This window comes from Lepidochelys kempii, chromosome 2 (genome assembly GCF_965140265.1).
Source record: "Lepidochelys kempii isolate rLepKem1 chromosome 2, rLepKem1.hap2, whole genome shotgun sequence".
Lineage (NCBI taxonomy): Eukaryota > Metazoa > Chordata > Testudines > Cheloniidae > Lepidochelys > Lepidochelys kempii.
Genome location: NC_133257.1, coordinates 255,089,327 through 255,116,278, shown reverse-complemented (window position 1 = coordinate 255,116,278; position 26,952 = coordinate 255,089,327). Strand labels below are relative to the sequence as shown.

The 26,952-nt window shown below is 43.1% G+C and overlaps 1 protein-coding gene and 1 long non-coding RNA gene across 20 annotated transcripts in view; one reads left to right on the top strand and one right to left on the bottom strand.

Annotated features, from left to right (window-relative positions):
• PRKAG2 (protein kinase AMP-activated non-catalytic subunit gamma 2) overlaps positions 1 to 26,952 on the bottom strand; it is a 386,863-nt gene that overhangs the window by 73,795 nt on the left and 286,116 nt on the right. For 11 of the 15 annotated variants that reach the window (XR_012157633.1, XR_012157635.1, XR_012157636.1 and 8 more), the window contains 2 exons: positions 20,238 to 20,325; positions 19,725 to 19,781 (listed from right to left, as the gene is read on the bottom strand). The exons of 1 other annotated variant lie outside the window; for it this stretch is intronic. Coding sequence is in view for 10 of the 14 variants with exons in the window: in XM_073334621.1 (XP_073190722.1) it covers positions 19,725 to 19,781; positions 20,238 to 20,325 (145 nt within the window). In the remaining 4 variants the exon portion in view is untranslated. Of the gene's footprint in view, positions 1 to 19,720; positions 19,782 to 20,237; positions 20,326 to 26,952 lie in introns of those variants that run through there. 3 more of the 15 variants (XM_073334618.1, XM_073334629.1, XM_073334626.1) reach the window with 2 other exon arrangements.
• LOC140907811 (uncharacterized) overlaps positions 19,796 to 26,952 on the top strand; it is a 45,785-nt gene continuing 38,628 nt past the window's right edge. For 3 of the 5 annotated variants that reach the window (XR_012157638.1, XR_012157641.1, XR_012157637.1), the window contains exons 1-2: positions 19,796 to 20,886; positions 21,589 to 21,673. This is a non-coding gene — a long non-coding RNA (uncharacterized lncRNA). The remainder of the gene's footprint in view (positions 20,887 to 21,588; positions 21,674 to 26,952) is intronic. The other 2 variants (XR_012157640.1, XR_012157639.1) reach the window with 2 other exon arrangements.

The following is a 26,952-nucleotide window of genomic DNA, read 5'->3' as shown; positions in this document are numbered from 1 at the left end:
AAATCAGCCAGTACTGCATGTGGTCTTGCTAAAACTCTTGGAAACAGTGGAACCTTAACAATATAACAAACTGATACAGGAAGATATCCAGAAGGAGATATTTGAGGGGAGACTGGCTGACCCCTCATCCTGTGAGCAAAGGAGACAAACATTGTGTGCCACTGCACATAATTCATGTATCCCACAGAATTTTAATTTTTTCCTGCAGAAAATACATTCATCCCAAGAAGTGCTGCAGTTCTGCCTTTCAGCCACCAGAAGCTGCTGTGGCATCAGAACGGCCTGCAGCATGAACACAGCTGGCTGTTCTGGCATCACAGCGGCCTCTGGTGGGCAAAAGGCGGAACTGCAACACCTCTGGGGCAGAATGGAATTTTCTGTGAGGAAAAAAGTGCGTGCGCATAGTGGCACAGAATTCTCCCAGGAGTAGTTGTTCATCACAGTACCCATGGAGCCAGGTTAGGACAGACTGAATGGGGCACACAGGGCTGCTGGAGGCAGGGAGGGGTCAGAGACAGGGGTTCAGAATGGCTAGTGGGATGGGGGAGACTGGGGCGGGGGCTCAGAAACTTGTGGGGTGACAGCATTGAGCCAGGGGCTGAATGCGAGTGGGGGGGTACAAGGCCACAAATGGATGAGGAAGGGGAGCTACAGAGACCCATGGAGATGGGAGGTGCAGGGATATGGGCACATATGCCTGACAATGGGAGAAACTTGGGGTCAGCCAGGGTCTGCATGTGGGAGGCTCCCTAACAATCCTGCTCCTGCCTCCCCGCCACCCAAAAAAACACAACCGAAAAAAAAACCAAAAACCCCTGTTCCATACTTCTCCCACCTACACCCAACTACCTTCCAGGTTCACTCCAAGCTCCTTCCCTCTCCCTCAGCTCCTCTGTCACCCGACTCCCCCAAGCCTTTGCACTGCTTCCGACAGGTGCAGAAAATACAGTTCTGTAATATAAATTAATTACTCAAAGTTCTGTATTAATACACCTAATAAGGAATCTAGTTGTAAAAAAACCAACCCAAAATATTTTTTCTCTGTATTGTTACAGACATACTTGCTGACGGATATTTTGAAACAAATTACCACAATAATTAAAACTGGCAAGATAATAGTGTTATTTTGACAAATACAATATGCAGAATTTTAAAATATTGCATGCAGAATTTTTTGGTGCAGAATTCCCCTAGGAATAAATTGTGGAGACATGCTAAACAGTTTAGTCCTGTCCAAGTTAAAGGCTAACACCCAATGAACATCCAAAGTATGGAGTTTCTCCTCAGCTTTCCAAAACATTGTCATAAAAGAGGTTGGTAAGTGCATAGGTTGATTCACATGGAAATCTGACACCACTTTAGTAAGAAATTTAGGGTGTGGAGAGAGTAGCTTTAACTTTGTACCACACTATAAGGAGGGTCAGCAACTAAAGCTGAAAGTATAGCTACCCTCAGGGCTGAAGTAATTACTATCAGGAATCAGAGTAACAGCTGTGTTAGTCTGTATTTGCAAAAAGAAAAAGGAGTACTTGCGGCACCTTAGAGACTAACCAATTTATTTGAGCATGAGCTTTCGTGAGCTACAGCTCACTCCGTGAAGTGAGCTGTAGCTCACGAAAGCTCATGCTCAAATAAATTGGTTAGTCTCTAAGGTGCCGCAAGTACTCCTTTTTCTTTTTACTATCAGGAATGCTACATTTGTTGAGAGATTAAAAAGGGAGTGCATAACTATAGGCTCAATAAGGGGTTCCATAGAAGCTGACAAAACCAAATTTAGATTTGATGTTGGGGTGGGATACTTTATAGGTGTGATGAGTCTGTCAATCCTTTCAAGAATCTAACTATCATAGGTATAGGGGAAAAAAACAAGTCTTCCGCTGGAGAACAGGGGGCCAGATCTGGCACCTCCCTGATTGTTCAAACAGAACATAGCAGCAGTTTTGTTCATGACTACCTATACCATACACTCTCTGAGGTGGGGAAGAAATACTGGACAGGCCAAATGCTCAGTGTTCTCAAACAAGAGAGATCCTGATCTGACCAGAGTCTGAGTTTGGAGGTCCCCTAAATGAGCTCCCTATCTGAGAAATGAATCATCTCTGACAAGAGTAATGGAGGACAGAGTTGAGAAGGAAGGGAAGCGGCAGTGGGTCTGCCCTACTCTATACTCCAGGGGGAATTGAGTGCCAAAAAATTAAAAATTCTGCACACAATATTTTAAAATTCTGCATATTTTATTTGTCAAAACAACACAATATCATCACACCTGTTGCAATTATTTTGGTAATTTATTTCAAAATACCTGTCAGCATGTATGTCTGTAACAACACAGACAACAAAAAAGATTTCCCACCTAGAGTAGAGAGTTAAAGAAACCCCTATAACAACTTAATTCCTGTTTCTCTGTTATGCTTTCATTGGGTGCCTCAGTCTGGGTTTGTCATATATGCCAGCTGAGCACACCTTGGGGGGGGGGGAACTCTGACTCTCTGATTTCAGACACCCACAAATCCCTCCTTCCCACAGTCCGGCCATGGGGCACCCCCTCCCAGCCCATACACCCCACCTTTTCCTCTCCTGAGCCCAGCTACAGGACACACACCCCAGCCCAGACACCCACAATCCCTCCTCCCCAGAGCACAGCCACAGGGCATCCCCTCCAGCCCAGACACCTGGACCCCCTACCTCCCCCAGAGCCCATTGATCAAGAGAGAGAAACGGCCTGATGCTGGGTCCTGGGTTTGTACAGGGTTTCCTGCACACCACCTCCTTCTTTCAGTATGTGCTGAGAACCGCAGTGCCCAGAACCCTTCAAGTCCCCCTGCCCTCCAAGCAGTTTGCCCAGCTTTCCAGCATGCAAATACAGGACAATGCTGGGTCCAGCAGCCCCTAATGGTGGCCAGCAGCTCTGCAGCACCAATTCTGCAGGGAAAAGTAAATTCTGCACAGAACATTAAATTCTGCATTGCTCAGTGGCACACAATTCCCCCAGGAGTACTATATGCCCTCGGATGGAAGTGCAAGGATTTATAGTGCACAGGTGCAGACCTACAGACACTGCTCTCAAAAATCTCCAATCAAAAGTGCACAGGCCTACACCCACCTAATGTGGAACACCCAAAGGTTTATTTTCCCAAGTTTTTCTCATATACATTCCTCTATATCAGCTGGGGTGTTAAGTAAAATATCAAATAAGGAGGGGAAATCAGGAGACATTGAACCAGTTTTAATGTCTCCCCCTGCGCAATCAGTTTCCTCTTCAGTTTGTTGCTTTGTGAAAAAGCCACTCAGCAACAGGAAAAATAAGACATTTAAGAATAGGAAAATTACTGTACATCTATTAAAAACTTGCAAGGGGATACCAGTGTCAGTTTCTTATCTGAAATTACTTTTGACTTTTGAAAAAGTAGTCACTTTTTAAAGTTATGTGCTCAACTTAAGGGGGCACTCATTTTAGGTATAAAATGGGTTAATTAAGGGTAGCATGGGCAACCTTTAGTTTTCCTTGGCTTTTGCTTGTTCAAGTTATGTCTCAATAATTGTTTAGTATAGTTTTTTAATTTTATATTTAAAATTTAGTGAGGGACACTGAAGATATTTGTCACCATAGTCTCATGGCTGCCCAAGTTCCTCAATTACTAGCTTTCATAAAAGAATTAAAAATATATTTTATACTATAGTTGTGTGCTGACACTTGGCATCAGTACTGGAGTGTGACCATCATTAATGCAGTCATACTATGCGAGATGAGACTGAAAATGGAGCTGATGCACAGCTTAAGAAATCTGCATTTCAGAAGTAATCATAATAACCATACAATATCTTGTCCAGGCACCAAAAATAAAACCAAAAACAAACTAATTTGCTCTGATTAAGTTAGAAGCCTTTTTCAAACTGAAGAGTAGAGTAATGGGAAGGAGATATGGAATTTCCAGATTTAAAATACGGTTTCTGGCCTGGGATATAAGTTAGGAAGAAGTAGTTTTACCCACTCATTAGTCAAGCAGATAATGCCTAGGAACAGCTCAGTGGATTGGCAATGAGTAGGTCATTGATCTTAAGGATTTTCTGCAGTCCCCATCGCTGTGTTAGATGATCAGCTCTAAATCACCAGTTCAAATCCTGCATTTTGGGAAAACCGCATTACTGTAGTTTTGTGAATAGAGGTTGAACTTCAATTGCCAGGATTATTAACCTAATGTTTTCTACAAACAGATTTCACATCCACCTATTAAAGAACTCATAGGTAACCAATACATCTAAATTTTTCCCTACCAGAAAGCCCCATGACTTTCTCCAAGTCTAATTATCCCAAACAATGAAAATCTAGGTTTAAAATGGTGCCTCTCAGAGAAATGCTACTCAAGACTAACAGATGAAGGTCTTTAAATACGAGACTTCCAAAAATGGTGTTAAGTTTCTGTATATTAATATTAGAAACCACTATTCTGGTGGACTGGGCTCAATGAAGATTTAAGATCAATGAATGCTTGCTGAACTGCAAATTAGCCTCAAAGCCTTGTCTACATGAGTCAGTTGCACTGTTTTAACTAACAGTGTTATTTAGAACGGATTTATTTCAACGACTGCAAAAAGAAAAAGGAGTACGTGTGGCACCTTAGAGGCTAACAAATTTATTTGAGCATAAGCTTTCGTGAGCTACAGCTCACTTCATCAGATGCATGCAGTGGAAAAATATAGTCGGGAGATTTTATATACAGAGAACATGAAACAATGGGTGTTACCATACATACTGTAAGGAGAGTAATCAGGTAAGGTGAGCTATCACCAGCAGGAGAGCTGTGGGGGAGGGACGGGGGACGGGACCTTTTGTAGTGATAATCAAGGTGGGCCATTGCCAGCAGTTAACCAGAACATCTGAGGAACAGTGTAGGGGGCGGGGAGGGAACAAACACGGGGAAATAGTTTTACTTTGTGGAATGACACATCCACTCCCAGTCTTTATTCAAGCCTAAGTTAATTGTATCCAGTTTGCAAATTAATTCCAATTCAGCAGTCTCTTGTTGGAGTCTGTTTTTGAAGTTTTTTTCTTGTTGAAGAAGAATTGCCACTTTTAGGTCTGTAATCGAGTGACCAAAGAGATTGAAGTGTTCTCTGACTGGTTTTTGAATGTTATAATTCCTGACGTCTGATTTGTGTCCATTTATTCTTTTACGTAGAGACTATCCAATTTGGCCAATGTACATGGCAGAGGGGCATTGCTGGCACATATCACACTAGTAGATGTGCAGGTGAACGAACCTCTGATATTGTGGCTGATGTGATTAGGCCCTATGATGGTGTCCCCTGAATAGATATGTGGGCACAGTTGGCAACGGGCTTTGTTGCAAGGATAGGTTCCTGGGTTAGTGGTTCTGTTGTGTGGTATGTGGTTGCTGGTGAGTATTTGCTTCAGGTTGGGGAGCTGTCTGTAGGCAAGGACTGGCCTGTCTCCCAAGATCTGCGAGAGTGATGGGTCATCCTTCAGGATAGGTTGTGGATCCTTGATAATGTGTTGGAGAGGTTTTAGTTGGGGGCTGAAGGTGATGACTAGTGGCATTCTGTTATTTTCTTTGTTGGGCCTGTCCGGTAGTAGGTAACTTCTGGGTACTCTTCTGGCTCTGTCAATCTGTTTCTTCACTTCAGCAGGTGGGTATTGTAGTTGTAAGAATCCTTGATAGAGATCTTGTAGGTGTTTGTCTCTGTCTGAGTGGTTGGAGCAAATGCAGTTGTATCATAGAGCTTGGCTGTAGACGATGAATCATGTGGTGTGGTCTGAATGAAAGCTGGAGGCATGTAGGTAGGAATAGCGGTCAGTAGGTTTCGGGTATAGGGTGGGGTTTATGTGACCATCGCTTATTAGGACCGTAGCGTCCAGGAAATGGATCTCTTGTGTGGACTGGTCCAGGCTGAGGTTGATGGTGGGATGGAAATTGTTGAAATCATGGTGGAATTCCTTAAAGGGCTTCTTTTCCATGGGTCCAGATGATGAAGATGTCATCAATGTAGCGGAGAAGGGGCATTTGGGGACGAGAGCTGAGGAAGCGTTGTTCTAAGTCAGCCATAAAAACGTTGGCATACTGTGGGGCCATGTGGATACCCGTAGCAGTGCTGCTGATTTGAAGGTATACATTGTCCCCAAATGTGAAATAGTTATGGGTGAGTCAAAGTCAAAGTTCAGCCACCAAGTTTGCCGTGACATTATCGGGGATACTGTTCCTGACGGCCTGTAGTCCATCTTTGTGTGGAATGTTGGTGTCGAGGGCTTCTACATCCATAGTGGCCAGGATGGCGTTTTCAGGAAGATCACCAATGGATTATAGTTTCCTCGGGAAGTCAGTGCTGTCTCGAAGATAACTGGGAGTGCTGGTAGCGTAGGGCCTGAGGAGGGAGTCTACATAGGTACCCTTATGCCTGAGATGATGGGGCGCCCAGGATTTCCAGGTTTATGGATCTTGGGTAGCAGATAGAATACCTCAGGTCAGGGTTCCAGGGGTGCGTCTATGCAGATTTGTTCTGCTTTTTCAGGGAATTTCTTGAGCAAATGCTGTAGTTTCTTTTGGTAACCCTCAGTGGGATCAGAGGGTAATGGCTTGTAGAAAGTGGTGTTGGAGAGCTGCCGAGCAGCCTCTTGTTCATATTCCGACCTATTCATGACGACAACAGCACCTCCTTTGTCAGCCTTTTTGATTATGATGTCAGAGTTGTTTCTGAGGCTGTGGATGGCATTGTGTTCCGCATGGCTGAGGTTATGGGGCAAGTGATGCTGCTTTTCCACAATTTCAGCCCGTGCACGTCGGCAGAAGCACTCTCTGTAGAAGCCCAGTCTGTTGTTTCGACCTTCAGGAGGAGTCTACCCAGAATCCTTCTTTTTGTAGTCTTGGTAGGAAGGTCCCTGTGGGTTAGTATGTTGTTCAGAGGTATGCTGGAAATATTCCTTGAGTCGGAGATGTCGAAAATAGGATTCTAGGTCACCAGAGAACTGTATCATGTTCGTGGGGGTGGACGGGCAGAAGGAGAGGCCCCAAGATAGGACAGATTCTTCTGCTGGGCTAAGAATATAGTTGGATAGATTAACAATATTGCTGGGTCAGTTAAAGTAACCACTCCTGTGGCCCCTTATGGCATGTAGTAGTTTAGATAGTTTAGAGTCCTTTTTTCTTTTGTAGAGAAGCAAAGTGTGTGTTGTAAATGGCTGGTCTAGTTTTTGTGAAGTTCAGCCATGAGGAAGTTTGTGTGGAAAGTTGTTTTTTTTAATAAGAGTATCCAGTTTTGACAGCTCATTCTTAATCTTTCCCTGTTTGCTGTAGAGGATGTTGATCAGGTGGTTCCGCAGTTTCTTTGAGAGCGTGTGGCACAAACTGTCAGCATCGTCTGTGTGGTATGTAGATTGTAATGGATTTTTTACCTTCAGTCCTTTTGGTATGATGTCCATCTGTTTGCATTTGGAAAGGAAGATGATGTCTGTCTGTATCTGTAAGAGTTTTTTCATGAAGTTGATAGATTTCCACTCCATACAGCTAAATTCAGTGCCTTGCATAATGACAGGTTTCAGAGTAGCAGTCGTGTTAGTCTGTATTTGCAAAAAGAAAAGGAGTACTTGTGGCACCTTAGAGGCTAACAAATTTGTTTGAGCATAAGTTTTCATGAGCTACAGCTCACTTCATCGGATGCATTCAGTGGAAAATACAGTGGGGAGATTTATATACATAGAGAACATGTGAACACTTCAATCTCTTTGGTCACTTGATTACAGACCTAAAAGTGGCAATTCTTCAACAAAAAAAACTTCAAAAACAGACTCCAACAAGAGACTGCTGAATTGGAATTAATTTGCAAACTGGATACAATTAACTTAGGCTTGAATAAAGACTGGGAGTGAATGGGTCATTACACAAAGTAAAACTATTTCCCCATGTTTATTTCCCCCCTCCAGTTCCTCAGACGTTCTTGCCAACTGCTGGAAATGGCCCACCTTGATCATCACTACGAAAGGTTCCCCCCCGTAATAGCTCACCTTACCTGATCACTCTGACAGTGTGTATGGTAACACCCATTGTTTCATGTTCTCTGTGTATATAAATCTGCTCACTGTATTTTCCACTGAATGCATCTGATGAAGTGAGAGGTAGCTCACGAAAGCTTATGCTCAAATAAATTTGTTAGTCTCTAAGGTGCCACAAGTACTCCTTTTCTTTTTGTGGATACAGACTAACACGGCTGCAATTCTGAAACCTTTAAACTACTGGAAATTCTTTTATAGATAGGCACCTATTTTGGTTTAGATTAGACTGAGGTCCGCTAGGACAGTGGTTTTCAAACTGTGGGTCACGACCCAGTACTGGGTCGCAGAACGTAAGGTACTGAGTCACGACAGCTCTGGTCAGCTCCGCCCACCAGGCAGTTAAAAGTCCCGTCAGCAGTGCTGCCCGGCTAAGGCAGGCTAGTCCCTACCTGTTCAGACACCGTGCTGTGCCCTGGAAGTGGCCAGCAGGTCTGGCTTGTAGACTGGGGCACGCACGGGGCTCCACACTCCCATTAGCCAGGGTGGCATGGAGCTGCTTTCAGACCTCCGCCTAGGAGCTGGACCTGCTGCCGACTGCTTCCAGAGCACAGTGCAGTCCGCAGTGCCGGGACAGGTTGGAAGTTTGCCTCTGCACCCCATCTCTGCACCACTGACCGGGAGCCACCAGAGGTAAGCCCATGCCCCAACCCCCTGGCCCAGCACTGAAGCCTCCCTCCAAAACCAGGAGCCCCTTCCTGTACCCTAAATCCCTCATCCCTGGCCCCACCCCAAAGCCTGCACCCCCAGCCCAGAGCCCTTACCCCCTCCCACACCCCAACCCCCTGCTCCTGCCCAGAGCCCCCTCCCACACCCTGAACCTCTCATTCATGGTCCCACCCTGTAGTCCTCACCCCAACCCTCTGCCCCAGCCCTGAGCCCCTTCCACACCCCAAACCCCTCATCCCACGCTCCATTGGGTCACAGATATCAACAATTTTCTTCAACTGGGTCACCAGAAAAAAAAGTTTGAAAACCACTGTGCTAGGAGACCATCTACACTAGCCCAAAATGAGCCACTCTAACTAAAGTGTGACTTTTTAAAGTGATTTCATTAAACCAATGGGAATCCCTGTGTAGACATTCTTATTTTGGTTTAACCAATGCAGCTCTCTCATGTAGGGAAGCGCTCACTAAGACGGACAAGAAGTGTCCTATCCTTAATGGAACAAGGAAAGTCAGTCTTAAAATGTAAGCTGAAAGGGTGTTTTATTTTGCTTCCTCCCCACTGCACCCCTCGCTTCTTTATGTACAAGAAGCTCCTGAAAGGTTTTTGTATTGTTTTAAGGAAAGATTTTTAATCTTAATGATACAAAGAATGTCAAATTTGATCTTCTCTGGTTTTGCTGGCGAACTTGGGGATTCTAGAGATGTTTATGTTCTCTGACACTCTTAACTGAAGGGACAATGTTGAGTTATTAACAAAGATATGCTTTGTTCTCAAGTGCTGATTTGGCACAGAGAATTAACAAAACAAATGTTTAAGCCAGCATTTAAAAATTTTCTTATCTCAACTGTTCAACTTCCAGGATCAAGATACCCTAATTTCACTAGTTCTCTCCACTTACCACATAGTCTTCCAGAGTAGAAGAGTCATTAATTTCTGATGTTAAGGGAGAAGAATGGGAAGTTTTCAGGCCTTCTTTGTACATCATACAGAACAACTGGCACAGGCCTATTTCTCCCCCCCTTTGTGAGTTACCTTTAACACGCACAAAGTTCTGTCTAGACTATTACCAGTAGGAGAGTGAGTTGGGGGCGGGGGGAAGACGCGGAGGGTGAGAAAACCTGGATTTGTGCTGGAAATGGCCCAGCTTGACGATCACTTTAGATAAGCTATTACCAGCAGGACAGTGGGGTGGGAGGAGGTATTGTTTCATGGTCTCTGTGTGTATATAATGTCTTCTGCAGTTTCCACGGTATGCATCCGATGAAGTGAGCTGTAGCTCATGAAAGCTCATGCTCAAATAAATTGGTTAGTCTCTAAGGTGCCACAAGTACTCCTTTTCTTTTTGTAGTTAGTATTAAGTAGAAACAAAGACATTTCTGTCTAAAAATTTACCTTCTATTATTATTTGTAACATTTAAATTTAATCTTTCAGTGGAATTAGCATACATATTTCTACATTTCTCCCGACTTTGTGCATGACAGTGTTTTCTGTCTAGTCACTATCACTATTTCTCCATGTATACAGCATTTCCCTTGCAGTTTGAGAGTCTTTCACACAGAAAAGAAAGATATTTTAATGACAGTGAAATGTTGTGTAATTCGTATATTTTTTCGGGCATAACACTTAATAGGATGACCCAGAGGCAGGGTAAAACGCAAAGCTACCTTTAAATAACTTTACAAACAAACTCCAGTTAGCTTCAAGTGCCCCTTTAAACACAGCAAGAGAGGAGAACCTATAGTAGTATAGTGAGATATGATCACTAAAGCTTTTATTCTGGGCATTTTTTTGTGAAGTCGGACTCCAGGATTTCATTAATCTATTCTCTATGTGACTGAAGAAAACCAGTTGAATCCCACAGAGTATGTCTCCCTAGGCATTGTTACCCTACTTTTACCTTAAAGTCATACTATTCCAGCAGCAGACAGGGGCGGGAGGGGGGAAGAAGAGGGATAGAGGGGGACAAGGATAAATGTAAAGAGAAAGTTCAATAAAAAAAAACTAATGTTGCAAATTTGCTTGGCAACTCAAATCTCTTCTTGCCTTCTTTCTTCATCAGTGCAAACTTAGCAACAGCACAGGCTGATCAGATGCAAACCGAAAAGCATAGGTCAAGGGAATGATGGTAATACTAAAATTCTGCTGTTTTAATGGGTGTTTCGACAGCGTCAGGGGTAATGAGTCATAGTACACAGAAATCAGGGTAACATGGACCTCATTTAAATGGTGCATGTAAGGAAAGTTATTTTGTCTTTAAACAGACTTATTTACAGTTGCAAGCCTGCACAAAAGAAAATTGCCCTTGGCCAGATTTAGAGGTGATATTTAAAGGTAGCACAAATTAAACTCCCATAGACCCAATTAATCCCTGTTACTCCTGGGGGAATTCTGCACCACTGCATACGCCCAGAATTCATGTCCCTCCCCCCCCCCCTAGAATTTTTTTCCCTGCAGAAAATACATTATGCCAGAGAGGTATGAAAGGCATAACTGCAGCACATCAGGGGCTGCTGTGGCACCAGAATAGCGGGCTGCCAGTCCCAGTTGGGAGCAGCCAGCTACAGAGAGGGGAGCAGGAAAAGGAGCTGCATTCCTCACAGCACCCTGCCCATGGGGCCAGATGACGAGGCATGGGAAATGGGGGGGGGGGGAGGGAAGACAGCATGGGGCACATGGGGTACTAGGGGGGCGGCGGCACAGGTCAAAGTTCAGAAAGTCTAGTTGGGGGGCAGGCAGACCGGAGCGGGGGCTGAATGGGATTGGGGGTACAGGGACACATAGGGACAGGGAGGGGGTAGTAGAGTGGGGGTGCAGGGACACATGGGGATGGGGCAGATGTGTCTGACAGAGAGGCTAGGGGTCAGCCAGGGTCTGCATGGGGGAGGCTCCCCAACTCCCTAACAATACCTCCTCCCCCGCCCCCCCCCAAAAAACCCTAAACTTGTTCCATATTTCTCCCAGTCACACCCAACAACACTCCAGGTTATCTCCCAGGGTCCTTCCCAGCAATTACTTCCCTCTCCCTCAGCTCCTCCATTATCCCAGACTCCTCCAAACCTTTGCACTGCTTCCGTGGGGTGCAGGAACTTTGTTTCTGTATTGTAGATTCAATGAATTATTACTCAGAGTTCTGTACTAATATGCCTAGTAAGGAATCTATTTGTCAAAAAACATTTTCCTGAATCTTTGCTGTCTGTATTGTTACAGACATACTTACTGAAAGGTATTTTGAAATAAATTACCAAAATAACTGAAACTGGCATGATTATATTGTGTTATTTTGACAAATATAATGCAGAATTTTAGACTATTGTGTGCAGAATTTTTAATTTTTTGGCACAGAATTCCTCCAGGAGTACACTGTGCAAAGAAGTCTAAGTCCATGTACCAAGAATTGAAGGGGGTGGGAAGAATCCCCAAAGGAACATTTCTGCATTTAGTTTCTACTGTATTATTCAACCTTAAATCCCAAAATCAAATGCTAAACTTTTAAAGAGATGAGACCCAAGTCTTGTCTACACTGGGAAAGAGGCATCATATTAGGAGATGTTTTAACACGAGTTACAGATACAGTTTTTCTCTTAGTGTAGAGAACACATTTACAAATGTTAGCTGCCGTTCTCCCAGCACCTACCCTCTGAAAATTCAAGGTGGGTTTTTTTTGGCATAGGATCCTTCCACATTAAAGAGTCCTTTCACACACACTCACAAGCGTCACTCACAAGCCCCACTCACAAGCGTCAACCTTCACCACATCCTCCTGCTCCAAGTGTTTAGTCGATAGATCCTCTCTCCGGTGGCCTCTGAAGCTCAATGGACCTGAGCTGGTTTGGACCAGTGGAGGGTGAGGAAAGGAGTTTGGTTTCAAAGCTGAGGGCCCTCTGCAGAGAACTGTCAACCCCTGCAATTCCCCCGCCCCCACCCCGCAAAGTCTTAAAATCAAGGGACATCCATCTTGAAGTGTCTATGCAGATCACAACTGCAGCAGTATGGCAGAGAGAGGGAATCCCTCAAGTAGACAGATCCCACGCTATTAGAGCTTTGTAAGTGAAACAAAACAACATCTTAAACTCAGCCCAGTGACCATGAATGGACAGTGCAAATCAAGCACCACAGGCACTGTGAGCTCCTACCAGGAAACACTACTTACCAAAAAGGCAGGTGTTTTCTGTGCCACTTTAAGCTTTCTGATTGATCTGAAGTGAAGTTCCACAGAGAGTACATTAAAGTAATCCAGTTTTAAGGTAACAAAAGCACAAATCACTTAGTCTACACTGGATTAACTCATGATTTTCCAATTTTTTTTTAAAAAGGATTATGTTGGTCCAAAATGCATCAGAGCAATTTTAAAACTCAAGGGAGTTTGTGTGAGAAGTACAGGTGGGGCCCAATAGCACTTCCTTTTAAGGTTGCCCAACACTTCCCATTATAAAACAGTTTTCAGCTGCTTATAATTTTGCCAAGCTAACCCATTTGGGCTGAAGTTTTCCATACTGGATGCAAGGCTGTTTTTTTGTTGTTGTTGGTTTGTTGGGGGGGAATTTCAGCCAAAACTGTTCAGCTGTTTCCAAGAACAAGGCTTGGGCAAGAGAGATCATATTTTTCCACATATTAAAAAAAAAATAAATAAAAAAATTAAAAAAATCTAACAGCTTCACTGAGAATCTCTGGCACCCCAGAGAAGGGTCTTTAAATTTGGCAGGTGGCTGGTTGCCTGTGTGTCAGCCTGTGGAAGTCAGCCCAAATTTGGCAGAGTTGTAAACCTCTGAAAAACTAATATGCATATGCACTGTAGAGATTTTACAAGAGTGTTGTAGTTAGATTCCCTAAAGATTCCATCTGCACTAGGCATGCTCCAGCCTGGGGCTTAGAAGGACTTTCTCTGCATAGGAAGAAGGGACAGAGACAGATCTGATAAGATGGGTTGTAGAGGCAGAGAGATTTGGACAAGGAGCTGAGGGAGGGAGGGAAGGCAAGAGGCAGGCCTTCTGTCTTATTCACAGCACAGCATGCAAGGTACTCAATGAGCCACTCTTCAATATTTTGTTTGATCCTCACTGTTCAGCGTGTGGCCATGCCTTCTTTACAGCACACTATTCAAACCCTTCTCTGAAGGCAAAATTATTAATTTCCTCATGGGCTTTTCTGGGGTGTTCATCAAGTATTGGAGTGCTTCATTAACATTAGTTAGTATATCTTATCAACCCCTCATCTCATAGCAGTGCTGTACTTATCCCCATTTTACAGATGGTGAGCTGAGACAGATTAAGATCTAAAGTATCCACTAATTTTGGGTGCCCAACCTGAGGCACTTGGGACCTAATTTTTCAGAGAACGTAACATTATATAGCACTTTGTATGCTCAAAGCACAATTCCTACTGACTTCAACTGCTGCTGTGAGTTCTCAGCACTTCTGCAAATCAGATCCCAGAACACCATAAAATGAGGAACATCCAATTAGTGACCACCTCTGAAAGGGTGATTGAAGGAACTTGCCTGGCATAACATAGCAACTACCTTGCTACGGCCACAGAGAATCCAGTTCCCCAGGGTAGCACATTCAACTACCTTAATTAGGAGATCTTCCTTTCTCTTTCATAATCCCCTGCCTCACTAACTCCCTATCTACCAACTTCTGCAACAAATGAAGCAGGGGCCCTTCAGATAGATTCCATCACTATACAACCCTGATGCATCCTCAGAGCAGGTCTATCCTGTGCACTGAATGAGTCAGGAGTCCGGGGGGGCGGGAGGAGAACAGTATAATCATGGAATTAGAGAGTATATCATAATACATACACACAAGGAGGCCAAATTAAGGTTGCACAGGCAACTGTAACTCTGCCTTTTCCAAAACTTTTGAATGCTTGACTCTATCTTAATGTAGTTTTGTGCAATGAGTCAACCTATAATATTCATTTTGTTGCCACCTTTCCTATAACAGTATTACAGCCTCCCCCAACAACTGAAGTGGGTTATTACAACATGAGCCAAGTTAAAGTATTACGAGCAGAGACATGAAAAAGGGATGACAGTTAGTGGTGAAAGGTTAACAGACAGATTTAAGGAAGAACTTGTGGGAGAGGAGAGGTTGTTTGGCATACTACAGGCTGTATGTAGGAGGCTACTCCATGCATAGGAAACACCATGAAAGAGATATAGTCACATAAATAGACAAGAGGGTGTCATCAAAAGGGAAGAAGAAATTGGGAGAACATAGTGCAAGAGGTGGGTGTGTAGGAAAGGAAACAGGAGATACAGCTGGGCAACACTGAGCAGCTTTGGTGGGAAGATTAGAAATGCAGATTGTATAGTACCAACTCTTTAGACACACATAAAACCTCCTAAAAAACTTAAGTGTCAGGGTCTAAAATGTTTAATATTGATCCACAATAATCAGTAATGGACAAGCTCAGTGATCCTACAGCAGTTGCAAGCATTACCATACAACAAACATAGGTTCAACTTCTAAATCTGGGCACTCACTTCCTAGGCTAGAAGTGCTGTGGACAAAGCATATTTAGCTCCTGGGCCATGTATTGTTCTGCAGAAACCCTGTTGGACAGTCTAGAAAGAGAATCCCTTCCACCTTGCTGGAATGGAAGGCCAGCCACTGTAACACTGTGTTGATCTGGACGCGATAGCAATATAGTTCTGTCTAAGCTTAGAGCCTAGTTATAAGATTAAAAACCACCATTCCAGTGTTCATTCTGGGCTGCACAAGTGCATCATGAGCATTCACTGTAGAGCTGAAGTACAGACAAAGCTCCATGTCAGCACAAAAGCTTTTTTTTTTTTTTTTAAAGTGAATCTGAAGCAGTCAACGAAAGACACCTGAACATACCAAAGATGTAATAGTTCAAAGGAGAAGGTTGAAAGAGACCTGACCTGAAGTAGGAAGAGTTAACCCAAGATTTTCTTTAAATGGCTCTTTTCTTCTCCCTCACTATACCCTTCCTTCCACCACACCCTTAGTATGAGCCCCACATGACAAAAATTTGTTCCTAGCCTTTAATCTGGGATGAGATAGCCTGGAAAAAACAACTGCAGCTTTTTGTATACTCAGTGCTGCCACTTTATTTTCTTTAAATTGTGCTGGTGGATAAGATGGTAAAGAGATGGCCGTGAGCCAACACTGCAGTAGAACCAGTTACCCAAGGTACAGTTACAATGCTGAACCAACCAAATTACTACAGCTGACAGGTATATGGTTGATATCTGGGATGTAAATACTGAAACTAAGGTAACTTCTGTAGCCTAAAGAATTTTAGAGATGGGGGGTGAAGAAAATTCAGATTAGATTAGTGTCATGGTATCGTTTCAACCAATAATGCTAACAGTTATTTTAAAAGGAAAAAAAAACAAAAACCTAGATCTCAGACATTTCCATCTGTAACAAAATGAAGCTACCCAGTGACTCAAAATGTGGTGGTGAAGTTTTTCTGTTAAATACACAAAAACAAATTCCTTCTACTAGCTCTTCCCCAGCCCTCTCCCTCCCCTGCCTTTGCAAAAAAACAAAAATAAACCCCAGACCTACTATCTCTTGACACTGATCCCATACAGAAAGCAGTTGAGGAGCAGCGTGTTTATTCTTTTCTTTTTGAGGAGCTATGCAATCCATGATCTGTCCTGAAGTTTCAGAAGTCAACCCAAAACTATGTGTGAAACAAACCAAGGAATCCACTTTGATGTAACAGCAGGTGTGTGTGTTTATTATTAGGTACATGCACACATCAGCTTTGTCACATTTTTGACAGTAACAAGGAACTGCCTCCCAAAAAAGTAACAGTATGAAAGATAAGAAAACCTACTTCAGTGGTCTCATTTCCAATCCCTGCTAAAAGGGCACTGATCTTAACTAGTTAAAAATATTTTAATTCAACGTCCATTTTCTGAGAGAGAAATCAGCATTTAAACAGCATGTCCTGAGCTTTCTAGTAAACAACTCTTTTATTAATAATTTAAAAAGTTTCTTTGTTCTCTTACTGATGTTTAGAAGTGTCTTTTGGGCAGATCCAAGCAAACTAAACATATTTTGGCCCACCTCTTTCTTCCTCTCCTTCCCTTCTATGTATATATTGATGTGCTGGCTATTGTGTTTAAGCTCCACTGCAGCTAATACTAGTAAACACTCTCTTGAAAAGACTGAGTAAGAGCACTCAATACAAGAATTATGGCATCATTCTATTGCAAAAGACAGGATCTGCAACTGACCAACAAAGTGAAACAATAGAGAGTCCAGTCAAATGTCCAAAGTGAACAAGCGAGGAGGAGGGGGCGGGGGGAGTAGAGCAGGGGAAGAGGGTAGGGAGAAGGAAGAACCTACATTTCTCTCTCAGGGATAGGTATCTTATGTGTTAATTGTAACACTAGTAGGTACAAAATTTTCCAGATACAAGTGTGCTGTTTTTGAGTCTATGTCCTGTCCATTTTACTTACAGACCATCCCTTCGCCATCCCTTCTGAGAAACCAGATTCTGCAAAGCAACATACCATCCCATGAGACAAAATGCAGTTAAAAGAAAGGTTTGTATTCTAAGCAGCATTTCACTTCCCCCCACCCTTCAGTTTAAACAATTAGTTTCAAATAATGTGAATTAATTTCCTTTAAATTAAAATGCCAGTTAAATTCTCTCTCATTTGTGTAGGCTTTCAAGAGAATCACAAGCCAGATCCATTCTGGAATAAGACTATTTTGAGGCCTTGTTTTTGATGGTTACTTTCTATTAAACATTCGGTTCCAAAGGAACTGTTGCATAATTTGATATACCAGATAGTTACTGGTTGGTGGACATACTGTTGGGGAAGCTAGCCATATGTGAAACACAAAGCTAGATCAATCTATAATAACAGCTAGAAAACAAGTTTTTAATTAAAACACGTCATTTTATAGATTAGAGAGAGAGGGCTTGAAATGTGACAAGACAGAACCCCAAATATGATAAAACTGCATCCACACAGCGTGAAATCTAATCACATTCTTGAAGGCCTTTTGTTTCTGAACCACCTTACCACTCAGTACGTCTCATCTACCAAATAACCAGAAAATTTTTTCTCCTCCCTTCCCTAACATTAACACAACTTCAATCATAGCAACAAGAGCAAGACTGAGGTCAAAAATATATGCACTGTGAACATTTCCATCTGCATCCCACTGTCTTTGGGCTTCTCTACATATTGATTTCACATATGAAGACATATTGTAACAATGAAATAAGTTTTGCTCTAATGTATGGGCTGTTAGTTTTATCAAAATTGTCTACACTGAACATACCCCTATTTTATATAAGTAGCATTCTTAATGCCCATGTTTTGATCACTATCCTTCCAGCCAAATGCTAGATAGATTCCCTACGAAGACAGCAAATGCCTCTGATTGGGGCCAGGGTTTGCTATTAAGTGCACTGTCCACCAATGGAGGAATATGCTGCCTCTGACAAATTCTAAAACCAATATACAACAAATTAAAACAAAGCAAAACTCTCAAACTTATATACCAACTCAAAAGAACAGTCACATACATAACTTCAGTTTGATGAAGGAAAAATAACATTCCAAGAAATACCACAATAGAACAGAAGTTTGCAAATAGTGAGAATGATTGACAGTGAATTCATATTTTATAATCTGACATGTGCACTGGAAAATAAATTATTCTATCACAATAATCTGTACTATCTTGTGTAAATGAGTTTTTGTTTAGACCGGACATCCACCTCAGGATATTATGATATACTATTAAAAAGAAAAGGAGTAGTTGTGGCACCTTAGAGACTAACAAATTTATTAGACATAAGCTTTCATGAGCTACAGCTCACTTAATCAGAAACTACTACATGCCACAAGGGGCCACAACAGTGGTTCCCTTAACCCACCCAGCAATATTGTTAATCTATCCAACTATACTCTTATCCCAGCAGAAGAATCTGTCCTTGCTACTCTGACTACTATTAAAGTAGACAGTAAACAAACAAAGGTGATTTATTTACATTTCCCCAAAACTGAATATTTGTAGCAGATCAATAAGACAAGTTTAGGACAGACTGTGGTTTAACTCTCCAACCTGAAGATAAGAGGAAGTCAATCAAGTACATGAAAGGTACAGATGTGGTCAGAAATTATTGATATTAAATTGGGGAAGGATAGTACAAATTAGAGACTGAATTCCTTACATCCAACATTCATGTTAAATAAATCATACTGAAGCTACAGATTTTATTGTTCTTGTAAGGCATCACCAAGACAAAAAAGGCATGAGAACCATTTGACTGGCCTACCTTTGCTTTAAAAGTTATAGAGCAAGAAGCTCTTAGACAAGCAGTCAAGCCAGTAGGACGCAAGAAAAACCTTTAAAAGTCATAAAGGAATTTAAAATGAGGTTTGTGGTTAATTACATTCAACAGCAATATCAGCTACAGAAAGGAACAGCTATCAAAAAGAACCATTTTTTTTTTTACTATAAATGACTCAGCCTATTATTTCCGAAGTTTTAAAAGATATATTACTACATGTTCTGCAAATAAAAAGCCTATGAAGTTTTAGCTACTTTAAAATATTAAATGTGAAAATTAGATTTCTATGGCCATTCACTATGAAAGGGCCATCATGTCTAAAAACTACTATCTTAAGTTTTCAACACAGTCCCCTTCAAAAAGGCACAAGCTTATAGATCTGCTCAAAATTATGGAGGAGAATAAACTCCTTTACAAAACAGCATAGTGCCTGCAAGACGTGTAAATAAGTCAGAGGCTCAAATCCTACCTGAGTTAACTATTTGTCAGTCATCTAATTAGGAGCTAAATAGGAAGCAACACCAAAGAAAAGCTGGCAGAGATAAGTCTGTTCTGTGAACACTGACTTTTTCTAATACTTGCCCCCATCTGGTACAATATTCCCAATTTTGTCATCTAGAGGTCAAGGTCTACCGTACATGTTATCACCAGGATATACAACAGTTCTTTAAAAGCAAAAAAAAAAACCAACCCACGCGTGTCCAGGTTTTCATCCTCCTCCGCCCCACATACAGAAGTGGGCCCAGCGATAACTGGAAAAAACAGATCAAGGAAGGGCGACGAAGGATCCCACCACAGGAGAGGGTGACGAAGAGCGGCATTTGCTCGCCTGAGTGGCCATCTGCTGTGAAGCGCCCAGCGTGCGAACGGCACACTCGGGCCGGGTCCCCACGCCGCGATCGCCCCACGCCCCGCACGAGCTGGGCCGAGTCTGGGGGCAGGGTCGGCTGTAACCCAGCGACCCGCCTCGCCCCTTTCCAAGGGCACAGGCAGCAGGGTGCGGGGCAGCCCCCAGCGGGCTGGCGAGCACGCGTCGCCGGGGAGACCCGACTGTCTCGGCTTCCCGCCCCCCCGGGGGATGCTGGCGTCTCCGTCCGGCCCCCCCAGCAGCAGGGCCAGGAGCGAGCCCCGGAGCGGGCAGCTATGCCCGGAGCTCGGGGAGTGTCTGTCCGTCAGTCGCTGCTCCGCGGCAGGCGCCTCCGACTTACCTTCATCGTCGAGCTCTAGTTTCTCCAGCATCCCTTCAGAGGCGGCCGGGGGCTGAGGAGAAGCCGGAGCCGCCGCAGCTGCCGCCGCCTGCGGAAGGGGGAAAACGGAGAAGGGGATCAGCATCCAGGCGCGGACCTACCGGACCCGCGGCGGCATCGGACGCAGCCCGGCGTGGCAGAGGCTGAGCCGGTCTGACGGAGGGGAGTAGCCGCCGGGCGGATGCGGAGGGCGGCTGCTAGCCCGAGTCCGTGTGGGGATGAGGGAGGGGATCACCCTCCAGCCTGACGGGGCTCGATTTGTGCTGTCTCCTACACGCACTGGGGGAGGGGAGGAGGCGGGACCTCCCCCCCCACCCCCACCCCCGGCGGCTGCTCCCAGCCCATTAACCCTTTACAGCCAGGCCGGGTAGGACTCTGTCCTTTGGAGAGGCCACTGGCCTGTGACGTGGGAGGTCTCGCGTCTCCTCAGCATCCTTCAAGTCAGCGAGCTGCCGTTTACGTCCGTTAGATTCCACAGGCAGCCAAAAGAACCTTTCGGTGAGAAAGTTCCACCCCTTCCTCCTCACGGTCCCCCTTTCTGGGGCCTGACCGGGATTTGGAACATTCCGTTTTGCAGCAATCAAGCAGGCTGCTCTACACAGGAGGGAAGGTAACTACCATTCACACAGAGAGCGGGAGGGGGGGGGGAGGAGAGACCGGTGGTTGTGCTATTGCTACTTGCACCCTGGGTCAAGCCATCCACCTTTCCCTGTCCAGCCTGCAGGGCGAGGGCGGGCTGTTAAAGCCGCCTGCCATTCTTCCCAGGGTCGGGGTAAGGTAACCTGCCAGGAGGAAGCCCTTCCCCCGACAGCCGGCGTTGGTAGTGTCCGATATATTTACCTGCTAAGGCGGCCGTGAGCAGCCAGTCCCACCGCTGTCTAGCGGGGGATGCTGGATCCCACCTCCCCACTGCCAAGGGTGGGCCACCTTCACGAGGCATGTCTTTCTCAGGCTGTCCTGCAGACCAGTCCCCGCTGCAGTCCCTGCCCTCCCAGGCGTGTCCCGGGTCCTGGTGTGCCTGGAGACCCCATCCTCCACCTCCCACAACATGCCTCTCACACCTACTGTAGGCCCAGCCTCCCAGGACAGCGAGGGTCCCAGCCTGGCTGTGGCACTGTGAGACACACAAGAGTCAGACCCCAGCATTACAGCGGGCCCACAACATTCAGCAAGTCCCAGCATGCAGTGGTCCAGCTTGATGCCAGGGGGCCTGGTTACACTGCATGTCAGACTGTTGTCTGTGCAGGCCCCATTTCTCTGAAGTAAAGATAAAGATGAGTGTCATCTGTCCTATTCTGTACTCATGAAACAGAGATGCTGTGGTAAATGAAGCTGTAAGGAGTGTGGGGACCGGATTTTGGACAGATGGAACAAGTGGAGTAGTCTTCATGCTCCTGGTAAGTTACTGTACTGTTGGACAAAGTTTGGACAGCCCCTTTTAAAGTGATCATTCCATTTTCTTTATGAGTTTCTGCTACACAGGTGCTATAGCTTGGTTAAATACAGCAGGTCTTTTCCACATAAATGACCAGGTGTAAAATATTTTAAGGTTCTTATTTTACCTCCACTTTTCTAAGTCTGTTCATATAAAGTACACATTTTTTAAAGTAAGGGTAATTAACCACTGGAAAAGTTTACCAAGGGATGGGATAGATTCTTCATCATTTGAAGTCTTTAAATCCAGATTGGGTTTCTTTTTAAATGAAATGCTCTTGCGCTTAATCAGAAGTTATGGTCTTGATGCAGGAATTAAAGGGTGAAAGTATATGGCTTTTATTATGCAAGAGGATAGACTAGATGATCATAATGAGTCTTTCTGGCTTCATAGTCTATAATTTAGAAAATGAATAGCCTGAAGTTGTTAGTCACTAAAGTGTGGATGCTTTAGAAATGTTCAGCATAAATCACACTGGCTGAGACAGGGTAATGTAAATAAAGTTTACATTATGAACCTTCTGAATTAGCATATACTTTTTGTGGCCCAAAATCACGGATTGCTAGCAACTGGCAGAGACAGGTCCAGGGGGATTGAGTTCTTCTGCTTACCTTGTTACCTAACCCCTTCTGCCTCTTCCTCGGAGTTTTCATTTTAGTTCTTAATGGTTGTCTCTATTCATCTCTACCCTCTTATTTAACTGCCTTTTCCTTGGACAGCTACTGACTTATTTGTCTGCAGGGCTCAGAAGGAAACCAGGCTTCTCTCTGCTGTAGAGCTTCAAAGGAAGCATTCCTTCTCCTTAGAAGTAGGTTCTCTATCCCTTGCTGAGCTGTGGCAGCAGATGCTAGTAGACGTTAGAAATGCTCCATGATGCAGAGCATGGTGCTTCAAAGGAGTCATAGCAACCATGTAGAGAATACTACGGTTTATTTGGCTCCCAGTCACAGGCACTGGCTGCTGAAGGTGAGGAAGTCTTCCAAGGAGAAGGCAGACAGAGGACTAAGGCATTCAATATTTCTTGCTTTCCAGCAGAATAACATGCACAAAAACTAGGGAACACCACAAAATGTGTGTTAGTGAGAGTTAAGGGTTGAGAAGGGAGTACAGAACCTTAACAATTCTAGCACAGTTCTGCATGGCAGCTACAAAGAAGGAAAATAAGAGCCTCAGGGGGGTTGGGTGACTGCTTTCTACCCCTAAACAAACCCCTTCCAGTGGACTTTAATATGAACCCTCATTTGCTCAGGAAGTAGGAGTGTCCAATTCTTGGTCATAAGAAAGACCACCATGAGGACACTGTGTCAAGTTTAATTCCAAACAACTTGTGTGTTGTTTTTTGTAATGGTGAAATATTATGAATATATACCTCAATGAATATTGTAGCTGATCAGCCATATAAACCACCAATACTGCATACACTAAGTAGCAATACTTCAGAACATCCACAGCATTTTAATTATATCTTTTATTTCAGCTGTGCTTAACCCCCCCCCCCTTACAATTTTCCTTTTATATCAGTTGTCTTGATATTGATCAGGGTAAAATGTGCTTCTTACCAAATTTTTTTTGTTTGTTTAAAAAAGAACCCCAAAACCATTAAGGTGTCACCCCAACTCAAACAAATATAACCCAGTGCTTATAGTGGCCCCTGCAGTTCTGTGGGGAGCTATCACAGCTCCAGCTGGTAAGGAGCTGTGAAAATTCTGGGAGGAGGAGCAAGGTCAAGGGGGACACCTATCCCCCCCCCCCCCGTCACATAGCAAATGACACCCATTTGGAAGAACGAAAAGTAAACTTGTCAGAATGAAGAACACCACTGACGTGTATCTTAACAAAAATATTTACCATGGAGAAAAAGTTGTGAAATAAGGTTGCCATCTCTGAGTTACAAAAAAACAAGACATCTGGGATAATCCTGAGCCAATAAAACTGAGTACCCTTGCAGACTTCCCAGGACAGCTACCTCACAAAAACAAACAAAAAAAATTCTGGGAAAACCCAGACAAGTGGTGGCCCTACTATGAAAGTAAAACTTCCAATAAAGAATACATACATTTCAGGAGAAAAATTAATATTGATAGGACTAAACTAGTAATAAAGCATGTTTTTGTAGGATCAGGGAATTAGTTACAGAAATCTGGTTTATTTTTTAATTAAAAAGGATATAAATTATATATAGCTGGAAGTCCAAAAGGGTATTGATTGTCATAACAATATCATAGGGCATGTTTCTAGTGAGGTCCCACGGGGATTGGTTCTTGGCCCTAAGCTATTATAACATTTTCATTAATGACCTGGAAGAAAACATAAAATCATCACTGATAAAGTTTGTAGATGACACAAAAATTAGGGAAGCAATAAATAATGAGGACCGGGTCACTGATAAAGAGTGACCTGGATCGCTTGATAAGCTGGCTGCAAGCATACAATATGCATTTTAATATGGCTAAATACATCTAGGAACAAAGAAATGTAGGCCACACTTATATGATGGGGGACACTGTCTTGGGAAGCGGTGATTGAAAACGATTTGGGGATTGTGGTGGATAATCAGCTGTACATGAGCTCCCAGTGTGACACTGTGGCCAGAGGGCTAGTGCCATCCTTGGATGCATTAATAGGAGAATTTCAAGTAGGAGTTGAGAAGTTATTTTAACTGTGTGTTTGGAACTGGTGTAACCACTCCTGGAATACTGTGTCCAGTTCTGGTGTGCACAATTCAAGAAGAATATAGATAAATTGGTGAGGGTTCAGAGAACAGCCACGAGAATGATTAAAGGATTAGAAAACATGCCTTATTGTGATAGACTGAAAGAAGCTCCATCTATTTAGCTTAACAAAAAGAAGGCTCAGGGATGACTTGATTACAGTCTGTTAGTATCTACATGGAAAACAAATATTTAATAGTGGGCTCTTCAATCTAGTAGAGAAAGGTATAAAATGATCCAATGGCCAGAAGCTGAAGTTAGACAAATTCAGACTGAAAATAAGGCTTACATTTTTAACAGTGAGAGTAATTAACCATCAGAACAACTTAGCAAGGATCACGGTGAATTCTCCATTGCTGATAATTTTAAAATCAAGATTGATGATTTTCCAAAAAGATATGCTCTACGAATTATTTTTTGGGAAGTTCTATGGCTTCTATTATACAGGAGGGCACACTAAATGATTGCAGTGCTCCCTTCTGGCTTTGGAATCTATGGATCTATTAAACTATGAATAGATGTTTGACTGGAAAGAAAAATTATGCCAGATTTTAAAATTGTGTTTCTTTTTTTAACACCACACAATAAGCTACTAAATACCCAACATTTAAAAAAAATTCATATGTTGTTTGTAGCTTACATTTGACACACACACCCTGAAAGTACACAACGTATTTCACCTGCTATAGTACATAATAAGCCATAAGAAGACATTTAGGCCCAAATCATGCCATAAGCTCTATGCCAGCAAACCTCACAATCATCACTGCAGGATCAGAGTGTTAATTTTTTTGTGGGAAAAACTGTATCCAAGCTGACAATATGAAGACAAATTCAATGTAATTTAAAGATTATTAACCCCTAGTAATATTTGCTAGTGTATACGTAACACTACATTGCGGATAGCTGTTTTACCAAAACGACACTGTGCTATAATTGCCTCTGTACTGCTCATAAATGCAATGGAAACTAAGAATCTCCATCCTTGCATTGGAAATTCCATCTTTCGCTCACCCACTGTGTAGAACTGATCAATGAAATTGTTTTTAATCGTTCACTTTATTAATATAACTTCATAAGTAAAGTTTTATGAATGAAACAACATTCATTCATAAAACCGGTTACCCCAATAACTGGCTAATTGAGTTTCACTTTCAATCCAATTGCTGCTTAAATCGCTGAAACTTGCAACATTGTAACTTCTGTTCACTGTTTGCCATTCCTTACACTTGTCCATATTGTAACTCAAACTCCACTTTAACTTGTCCCAAACTCCATTTTAAAATGCGCACTCCATTTTGTAAAAGCTTGCTGCAACCTTCATTTTTGCAAAACCCTGCTGTAATCTTATTAGTTTAGTTGTCTGAATGAGGTATGTATGGATGATGGAATCAACCTCCAGCCCCAGCCCGTCCTAATGAAATAAAGTGTAAACACCCAAGGGCTGAAGATGCAGACAACAGCCCTGACAAAGTAAGAAGAGTCCACCCTCAAAAGAAAAGAACAATTGAAGAAACATCAAAGCCAGGTCCCAGGCTGAAAGTCCTGTCTGCAATTGACGGGTGATCAATCACACTGAACCCAGAGGCAGCCTGACACAGCAAGACCTATAGACTCTGGATTCAAACTAAAGCCTACAAAATGGATGGGTGAGATGGAAGACTTTGGAGGGTGACATTCTGCTGCCAACATGGAAGGGCATTGGTGCATGCCCAACAGAGACCCAGCCCTTCCTTGTGCCTGGCTTTCCTGGCCAGTTAGCCGCCACAAGCTACGAACCCAAGCCACGAACTCAAGCTACATTCAGGACTGGTAACTATACAGCAGCTGCAGAACATTTGGTGTGTGTGTTTGTGTGTGTGTGTATACATAGGTATTAGATATTAGTTATTGGTCATAAATCAAATTGTGTTACAATGAACGTGACATCTTGTCTCGTCCCCTGAAACGATCCTGTGCAGTTTTGTCTGTATAACAACTGTGAGCTAGCCTAGCAGGATACTGGCATGCTAATATTCTGAGATCAATGAACTACGTCAGCACAAAAGGATGAGTCATTAAGGTCTAGGAGAAAAATCTGTTCTACCCCAGACAGGGCTGTAACTCCCATTACATTGATATGATATGGCATAATGTAGGAACATCTGTGTATTTAGACTATTTAATCTGCTGCCACAAAAGGTTTCTAATAGCTCCTTTAGTCTGTACTAGGTATAGTATAGACTAGTTTATACTAATATATAGTGTATGTATTAATATACTAAGACCTTGTCTAGACTAGGAGTTAAAGGTATGATGTTAGAATGTGTTAGATAACGTTTTAAGTCTACTGTAGGCAAGGCAGTGTATACTTGAACATGCATTAAGGTTACTGAGTTTGAGCCTAGGCTCCCCATAGGCTTATCACATATCAAAGGCAGTGTGTGTCTGGTCCACATTTGACTTTTCAAATGTGTTAGAACATGTCTGTCTCTCTCAAGTGGATCTCTTCAGTTACAGCTGCCATAAAACCAACTGAGCAAATTCTTTA